This window comes from Corythoichthys intestinalis, chromosome 13 (genome assembly GCF_030265065.1).
Source record: "Corythoichthys intestinalis isolate RoL2023-P3 chromosome 13, ASM3026506v1, whole genome shotgun sequence".
Taxonomy (NCBI): domain Eukaryota; kingdom Metazoa; phylum Chordata; class Actinopteri; order Syngnathiformes; family Syngnathidae; genus Corythoichthys; species Corythoichthys intestinalis.
Genome location: NC_080407.1, coordinates 1,067,652 through 1,076,749, shown reverse-complemented (window position 1 = coordinate 1,076,749; position 9,098 = coordinate 1,067,652). Strand labels below are relative to the sequence as shown.

The following is a 9,098-nucleotide window of genomic DNA, read 5'->3' as shown; positions in this document are numbered from 1 at the left end:
TCGATCAAGACTTACGGTCTGAGTGGACAATAGCTGAGCATGCGCAGTGCAATACAATTCAACCGGAACCTGAACAAATAAAATCAAGCAGATGCCAAAATGTACAATCCATATTAATGACAACGTTTTTTTATTTTGCAAATCATTACTTTAGTGGTTGCTTTGCTTTAATTGTCGTTCAACACATCGTTTAGCTCAGGTTGTTGGTGATCTGTCAACTGGAGAAAAATGAGGCTTAAAATTGAGCTCATTGGAGCTAAAAGACAACGTAGTCATTTCTCAGTCGATGTCGTTTCATTTGAGCACAGTGACTTTGGATGAAAAATGTTGACATTAAATGCGCAGTTTGGCAGCTGAATGCTAGGCTTCCACTTTGTCGCGTTTGACTCCACCCCCGCATTCCGGGTCGTCTGCTCGGCTCGCTGAGGAAGAGGAGGAGAGAAGGAAAGCGAGTGAAAAGCAGCTGGAAAGTGTCTTTGGATGTTGAGGCCAAGAGGAGATGATCGACAAACGCGAGCGCCTTCCTTCTTGATCACTCGACGCAACGACGCACAGTCCTGCTCGTCCCGTCGACTTTCTTCCACCTCAAAAAGTTTCTGCAAACTTTTCCGGGTTTGAGAAGTTTTCGTGGGAGGAGGCCACCGGGACGCCGTCATGGAGATCCTGGACTCGAGCGAAAGCTTGCTGCACTGGGATCGCAACCTAAGCGAGCTGTCCGAAGCCGGAGATATGGATTGCGCCCTCTACACTAATGTAAGTACCGCACAAAAAAACAAACGCTCATTGGGACATTATTTTTGTAATACAATGGTTGTCAATGGAGGTGCCCTGCTCTCCCTTCACAAGTCGAACCTTGGGGTCCAGTGCCCCCCCCCCCCCTTTTGAAGTGTTGACAATGAAGAAAATATTTTGTTTAATAACATTTTTTAATACAAAGTTGATAAAACAGCTTATCCACTAACTGGACCCAACATTAGGTACATCTAACACAAAGAAAACTTCCTCCTTCATGATGCTCAGTTTGAATTCATCGACGGTTTGTTTATGCATTGTACTGGCAGCTCTTTCTTATATTTTCAATAATTACATTGTGAACAAAATTTTCATTGATATAAGTTGTTAAAAGATCGCAGCTGTATTATGACAAAGTAGATGACTTTTAGATAAAATATGCATAACTCATCAGCTACCGTTGAAGGCGTGAGACGTCCACTCCATTTGAACTGAGAGAGTTGGCAGTGATCATTTTTTTTCCTCTCCCAGTTCAAATTTGGACTGGACATCTTTCACCATCAATGGCAGTGAACCGTATAAAAGATACTCCTGCATGCAAAAGCTGAACTTCTTTGTTTAAAAGAGATTTGATTCAAGGCCGAGGTCTTGCATCTTAAGGATTTTCCAAATTGGCCTTTTGCCTTTCTGCTGTTACGTAACTTGCGAGTGCGCTCCTGGAAGAAACTTTGGATGGTCTGCGGCAAGATGGGAATGCAGCCTGCAAAATACGCACACACCACTCAACTTTTGACAGGTCCAGACACGCTTGGAGGCCCTTTAAACCCATCCTGAGGCGACGTGGCTGCATGCTCATTGGTTATATTTGAGAGCATAAAATGGACTGAAACATCCACATTTTTTTCTTTCAACCACCTGTAGTGTTTGTAAGCCAAACTGTAAGCTTTAGATCACCCACAAGTCCTAGGTTGCACACCCATGATAGGTAGCATGACTTGTGTCTATATGCATGAATGTAAAATAGACTGTAGTGTTCCAGAAACAGACTGGTTCATTTGTTCCCCTCGGCTGACCCCCGCCGCCGCTTCCATCCAAGTGAGCCCCCGCCTCCCTTTGCAGCTCGCACTTTCTCAAAGTACGCATGTGAGCGTTGACACCCGATTCCCAGCAAAACAATGTCGGCGTGTGCGTCATCGATCCGACCGGAGTGACACACAATTCTCAATCAGGTTCCTCTGGTTCACGTGCACCTAAGTGTCAAGGCAGTAACAAGTTGGCCTTCATTGTTAAAGCACAGTGTCTTCTCATTAAGATTCAGAAAAGAGCCTGGAGCTAAAAGTAACTGAATGTACTTATAAAAAGTACCGTATTTGCCAGAGATGGAAATATGCCAGGAAAAATGTGCGCCTGTCTGTATTCCCAAACATTACAACTACTTGTTGACAAACTAAACCAGGGGTCTCCAAACCGGTCTTCAAGGGCCGCTGTGGGTCCTGGTTTTTGTTCCAACCGATCGAGTACCAACAGTTGAACCAATGAAGTTTCTACTAAAACAAGCAGCACCTGACTGCAATCAACTGATTACACTTGTAAGACACCAGATTGGTGCAAAAGTGTCATCTTGTTTTGTTGGAAGGAAATCCTGAGCCCACTGCGGCCCTCTGTGGAATAGTTTGGAGACCACTGAACCACACCCTTCCCCCATGAATCTCCTTTATTTGCACATGATGAAATTTCACATACACTGGCGACAAGTGTCATAAGGCGTCGCCTCACAAATACCGCCATTAATCCACTCGCCCACACAATATAATACTCGAGATGACTTCCGGAACTGAGGATCGTCATTTCTCGACATGTTTGATGCTAAGATGCTAATTCCGTATTTGTGCATTCGGCTGAGGCCTTTCCAAGAATGCGTCCCCTTACGTAACCTTCAGCATATCGCCAGATGGCTCTAAAGTCGTGTAATGTGCCGTTTTTACGGATATTTACACCCACGTGTACTCAAGGAACTGCAGGCGTGTGTGCGAGCAAACAGGCAGAGTAAACAAACGTTAAAGTGAGTTGCCTGTTCTCCGGCGGGGCAGGGCATCCTGCTTGCCTCTGGTCATCAGGCCATGAATGGGAGCCAAGCGCCGAACAGTTTTTTTACAGACACGCGCTTCCATTCATAATGAAATGTCAGTACAAACAGTTGAAATGGCGATAGACATCTAAGACGCCATTTAAACTTGGAGGGGCCCCTCCTAGTCCAAATTCGACATCTTTCGCCGTCAATTGCAGAGAAACGCGATCCTTCTCCCCCGGGCCTCGAGCCACTTGGCCGCAGGGCCTCCACATGGCGTCCACACGGAGCTTCTCGTCCGCTTTGTAGTCTGACGCATGTGTCTCCTCCGCCATACGGACTGGGAAAGTGGGCGGCGGCTTCAGGAGGGGAACGCCAAGGTGGTAATCATCCCGTTTTCAGTGTGTTATTACGGCTACGAGAGCCACCGTTCTTCTTTGGGAAGCCTAAATTTAAATGTGGCTTGTTTTTTTATGGTTAGCCGCATCAATCCGCACTCAAAACGTTCAAATGCCATTTAAAGCAACAGACTGCAATTTAGAAAGACCTTTGTGTTGGGGTTGCGTGATTATAGTCTTGGATAAATTCCAGTTTTGTCTCCGTTGGACTTTGAAACGAGCTTATTAAAAACCTACCTGGTGATGGTGTACTTTTATAGGTGTCGTGTACCCTGTTTCCTGTCTGCTGATTGGGTGGATGTACCCTCGAGGCCTCCGCTTATCCCATCAGGGTGCCCCTTTTGACAAAGCAGGGAGCAGCGGCAAAGCACAATTCTTGTGCTTCGTTGGCGTTTTTAGTTTTATTTTACACAGGTTTCCTGTAGCTAGGCAAACTCACTCGTGGAAGATGTACGTCATGACTGACGGGTCGCCGTGACGACGTGGAAAAAGTCTGCCGCTTGACCCACTAATGCGCACACAAAGAGCTCAAAAGTCTGTCCTCGCTATTTTGCTTGAAATATTCAGCAGGAAAGTATTTGCGAGCCGATTCTGAAGTTTTTTTTTGACTGAGTCAACGTCTGGAGATTGTTTGAATTTCACGGGGGGTGCCTTCACGATTGCCTGTGTGGAAGAAGAATCTGAACGCCTCAGAGGGCCTCGGGGTGAAGGGGGAAGGGTGGAAACATTGGAAATCCAGACATGTTTTTCATTTGTCTGCTGCATTTTTTCCCTCCCAATGTTAGACGTGACGGCGATCAGTGACGAAACCTGAATTCCGTCACGCCGAACGTTGATTAATGAAGTGAGAGGGAAAAGAAGACGAGTCAGCTGAAAGCAAACTAGTACGTCCTCCCTCGCAAGATTAGATTTCGTTAACTTCCTGCGTGTATTATCACCACGAGCAACGGGCTATCTTAAACCGTGTGACTTTATTATCAGTGAGTGACGGCCTACCGTCATGTGTGTGGAATCCTCAGCTTTCGCCCAAACATGAGTTTAAACGGCACCTTTTTTGCCAACGCTCACGATGCTAACACCGGTGTGGAAAGCCGCCAGCTGTGCTCAGATAGCGAAAGGACAAACAAACACGGCGACACCAAGCGAGGGTTTTATCTTGACATGAACTCGACTCGTGCGGCGCGTTGGTGTCATCGCGGGAAGGTCGCAATGTTGGAGGGCAAAGTGCGCACGTGCGCTCCAGACAAGCGGCCTTCTCTTACTGCAATACTATCGTACTTTTGTTTTTTGTTTTTTGAAAGAAGTTATAAGAAACATCAAATCTTTCAAGTGTTCCTGGCTTATTGCATCACAAAACGCTTTTCCGGCCTCAAAAGTAGCATCTGGACTTTGCGTTGACACACACACACACACACACTGTAGTTTGCGGAGGATTTGTTGAAAGACTTAGGGCAGCATTCTTTCCTCAAGGACCCTCAATTACCTCTGCATGCATAGACCCTCAAGGTTGGTGGGGACATTTACTGCAGCAGCTTACTGGTTGCTCGGTAGCTTCTTTTCTTCTGCTTGACTTGACTGTCGACAGACTTTTAAAAATTAAATGGCACCATTTTTTTGTACTGTATCCTAGATGAGTTACAAGTAATAGCATTTTGTGATTAATCTTTTTTTTTTTTTTTTTACCTTTCCAGTCAAAGCTTGTAACATTTTACTTGAGTTGTGATTCGTGAACTAAAATTAGTCACAATTAATCATGATCTGTTGACAGATTGTCACGATTAGTGGTAGTTGGGGGGAAAAAATGCTGCTTTTCCGGCATAATAAAGCTTCTTTGTGGGCCCTCCTTGGGAATTTACTTGGCAGATTCCTGCCTCCGAGTTTTGCCTCTCAGCGAGGGGGGGCGGTGTCGGGTTACAGTCGACCCCGAACGACACGCCCGTGTGAGCCGCCGGCACAAAGGGGGTTCTGTTTTTTGTGCGAGTGGTGGGCGACGGCCCGCTCCGCTCCATTGCCCTACATTACACATACAGGAAAATGACAGTGTTTGTGGTTCTGTTTTTAGGCTTACCAATAGTAGGACCGCTCCCATTTCCTGTTCTATATAAGAACACAAATTATTTCATATTCTTAAAAACATAAGGGTACACACCAGGCACGTGCAGAGGGGGGGCGGAGGGTGCTTGAGCACCTGCCCCTTTGTCCCTACATGCCCAAAGTGCCCCTTTTGACTGGGCTTTTTTTTTTGGTCTGGCCGACTGTGCAGGCACGCCACAGAGTACTGTACTTGAACACCAAAAACAACTTAAAAAAAAAAAAAAAAAAAGCTGTCTGGGTGCCGCTAAAACGCCGTAAAAATATCGTGCTGATGGGGGCTCAGTGACCATCTAATGTGGTTTGTTGTCAGATGAACAACAAGTTGAGGAAATAAGTTTTGATGTAGAGGTTGAAAGAAGAGAATGACTGAGTCACAGCCAGAAAGTGTTGATGACGGTGTTGATTTCTATTCTTTATTCCCCCCCTCCCAATTAAAGTCTGTCACAGCATAGCCAATTATACTGTAAAGCTGGTTAAAAAGGAAGTTATGGTGTTGTGAGGTGTACTAAAAACTTGTTCATGTGCCCCTGTTGATCTATGAGCACCTGCCCCTCCATCAATCTCTGCACGGCCCTGGTACACACTGTACAGTAAATCTTTGAATTTGTCTCGCAGCACTTCTCCGAGCTTTTGGACGACCTCTCCCACGACGCTCTGCTGGGCCAGCTGCTGAGCGACCCTTTTCTGTCGGGGGCGCGGGGCTGCGGCGCGAGGAGCGACGACGGCGAAGGGGAAGACCGCGGCGACCTGTGCGCGTCGTCACCCTTGCCGCACATCGCCGCCGAGCACAGCTACTCTCTGTGCGGCGACAGCAGGCCGCAGTCGCCGCTTTCGCACCTGACCGGCGAGCGCGGCAGCGACGCAGGTGGGGGAACTCGACCAAACACCATTCTTTTAAGGGCGGGTGTCCCAGCATCACATCACATGTTTTTGGCTTCAGAATCTGAAGGCGACTCGTCCGAGTGGCCCATGGAGCAGGACGACGGCATGGAGGGTCTCCTGTGCCGCGCCCCTTCCCTCCTGCTCGCCCTGGGGTCCGTCGAGGATCCCCGAGCTCCGGAGGACCCCGCCGTCAGCCCCCCTCGCTCCCCCGTCGGCAGCCGTAACCACGACAAAAGCGTCAAAGTCAAGGAGGAAGAGGTCTTTCCTGAGATTAAGCTGGAGCCTCACGAAGTGGATCAGTTTCTCAATCTGTCCCCCAAAGGTCCGTACCTTTGGACTATGAGTTGAAGGGGCCGGAACAGCTCTTGTAACTCAAGACATTTCTCATTGGCAGGTCTAGAGGCACTCCAGATGCCACCCACCCCTCCCAGCTCGCACGGCAGCGACTCCGAGGGCAGCCAGAGCCCTGTGCGCGCCTTGCCGGGCCTGTCCCGGCCGACCTCGCCCGCCCCGGCCCAGCTGAAGGCGTCCCCCCGCGGGAACTCGTCCTCCTCGCTGTCCAACTCGCCCCTTCTCACCGCCCCCCATGTGAGGAACGCATCAGAGAACCGGACTCGATCAAGTCGTCGACGCTAACCCGGTTGCGCGTTCACGTGTGCTCAGAAACTTCAAGGCTCGGGACCGCTGATGCTGACCGAGGAAGAGCGTCGCACTCTGGTGGCCGAAGGCTACCCCGTTCCCACCAAGCTGCCGCTCACAAAAGCCGAGGAGAAGGCGCTCAAGAAGATACGCAGGAAGATTAAAAATAAGGTACAACGTTTGCAAAACTGCTCATATCAAGTCTACTTGAAATGGAATTTGAATTTTTTTTTTCACCCGCTAGATTTCGGCTCAAGAGAGTCGCAGGAAGAAGAAAGAGTACATGGATACGTTGGAGAAGAAGTGAGTCCAAATTCACCATTTACCATAGTAGGCATCCCATCCATTTTGAACAGGCTGCCAGCCCCTCCTTTGTAATTTAAATGAATGGGGCGCCAATGCAGCTAACGACTAAAACAAGTGAAAGTTGGGTTGGGGTGGGGTGGGGGGCAAATTTTCAACGCTGACATGCAATACTCCACGTTCTCCACAGGGTGGAGACATGTTCCAACGAAAACAACGACCTCCGCAGGAAAGTGGACACACTGGAGTGCACCAACAAGTAAGAGCAAACTGTTAACCATAAATTTATAAAACATGACACAAGATGTTCTTACCACAAGGTGGCATGATTTATGACACTAATGGACTCCGTTCCGTCAAAATGTAGGTCTCTGCTGCAGCAGCTCCAAGCCCTGCAGGCTTTGCTGTCCGGCAAAGTGTCCAAATCGTGCCGAGCGGCCGGCACTCAAACGTCATCCTGCCTAATGGTACCAGATATTGATTCATGATTGATTTGCTAACCTGTTAGCACTCTTTTGACGTATTTGTGCCTCTTCTCGTCAGGTGGTGGTGTTGTGTTTCGCTCTCTTTCTGGGGAGCTTCTACCCAACGGGGCTCACGTCCGAATCCGGCCCGGTCGATAGCGGCCCCGCCTCCGGCCGGCTGGCACTCAAAGAATCGTACACCGCCACAGGTATAGTCGATTAAAGGCAAAGGGTCAGCAAACTTTGTCCTATAATTCTCTGTATTTTCAAACAGTCAAGTCCAGAAGTCTACTGTCCACCTTCGAGGACGAGCCGCCGCCCGTCCTGGGACTGGGCGGCGAGTACCCCGACCAATGGGAGGATGCGACGGGCGCCGTCGTCATGGCGGCGTGGCGCCGTTCGGGCGAGCAGCACCACAAAATAACGGCGGCGGAGACCAGCCGCGCCGAGATGCATCCGCCTTTCAGGAGCAAAAGCAACACAACCACCGCAGATGGCACGTACAGGTAAAACAGATGTCCTCCGAGGCTCGTCTCAAACAAAATGACGTCGTTTAATCAGTGACGTATGTGCAGATCTTTCGAGCAGAGGGCGACGAGTAGCATCGCGTTGGAGCGAAGTGTCAACGAGACCTCCTGAGGGTCTCCGAAAACCTTGAACAAAGCTTCCACTGCTGAGTCGGCGCTTTTCGGAAAACTCCTGTCCCAAGTAAATTTGCACTGAATATTTGTTTTCCTTCATCGTCATGCTGGCTAATTCCCAATAATGATGGATGATAAATGATGGCGCGTCTGTGGACCAAAGAGGATACCTGCCCTAATATATTTATAGATTTCTTTTTTTTTTTTTCTTCCAAAGATCATTGCTCTGGCTTAATATTTGATGTTTTTATTTCATTCCCATGCTGAGCGTGTCGCGCTCTTTTGATATTTGTCTTTTTTTTTTTTAACTTGTTTCTTTTTTTATATGTTGTTTGTATGGTTTCCTGCGCTGTTTTTGGAAGCGGAGAATATTTGTAAATATTGACAATGTAGAAGTCAGAAAAGGGATGCGGGATGTTAGCATTAGTTAGCTTAGCACGATGAAAGCCTCGTGGCCTCATGCTGTTATGCTATGATAAACTTATGACGAGGCTTTTTTTTTCCCTTCAGCATTTGCCAAAAAACAAAAAAAAAAAATCAATTTTACTATCTATTTTTGTAAATATAACTTTACCAATGAATATTTTTTTTCCAATTTAATCACAAACTTTATGATGTCGGATATTGATGTCAAGACAGAGATTGACAGGAAAGCGATGGCATCGCGGTGACTGAAAGGAGCAACCAGTGGAGAGCCTTCTCTGCCATATATCTTTTATTTTTCGCTTGCATAATAAAGTATTTTCATGAGTAAACGCATTGCAATAACTTGTTCTGGTGCACTGATTTTTCAACCGGCTTCACCTGTTGCCCCCTAACAACATTTTCCTTTACAACTCAGCATTGACAAAAGAAGCTCATAATGCTCAGCCTGAAT

The 9,098-nt window shown here is 47.7% G+C and overlaps 1 protein-coding gene across 1 annotated transcript; it reads left to right on the top strand.

Moving 5' to 3' along the window:
• On the top strand, positions 1 to 8,974 carry creb3l2 (cAMP responsive element binding protein 3-like 2). Its single transcript, XM_057854689.1, has 11 exons — positions 1 to 753; positions 5,908 to 6,157; positions 6,233 to 6,496; positions 6,569 to 6,762; positions 6,838 to 6,984; positions 7,058 to 7,116; positions 7,307 to 7,375; positions 7,484 to 7,583; positions 7,660 to 7,789; positions 7,855 to 8,086; positions 8,156 to 8,974. Exons 1-11 carry the CDS (start codon positions 655 to 657, stop codon positions 8,217 to 8,219), a joined length of 1,608 nt encoding a protein of 535 aa, XP_057710672.1. The 5' UTR covers positions 1 to 654; the 3' UTR covers positions 8,220 to 8,974.
• Positions 8,975 to 9,098: the final 124 nt, after the last annotated feature.

What these genes read in the sequence shown, in the direction of transcription:
- creb3l2 (XM_057854689.1), top strand. Translation starts at nt 655, where the DNA reads ATGGAGATCCTGGACTCGAGCGAAAGCTTGCTGCACTGGGATCGCAAC. An exon ending in TCTCAATCTGTCCCCCAAAG is followed by an intron (nt 6,497 to 6,568) that starts GTCCGTACCTTT and finishes TCTCATTGGCAG; the next exon opens with GTCTAGAGGCACTCCAGATG. An exon ending in CCCTTCTCACCGCCCCCCAT is followed by an intron (nt 6,763 to 6,837) that starts GTGAGGAACGCA and finishes ACGTGTGCTCAG; the next exon opens with AAACTTCAAGGCTCGGGACC.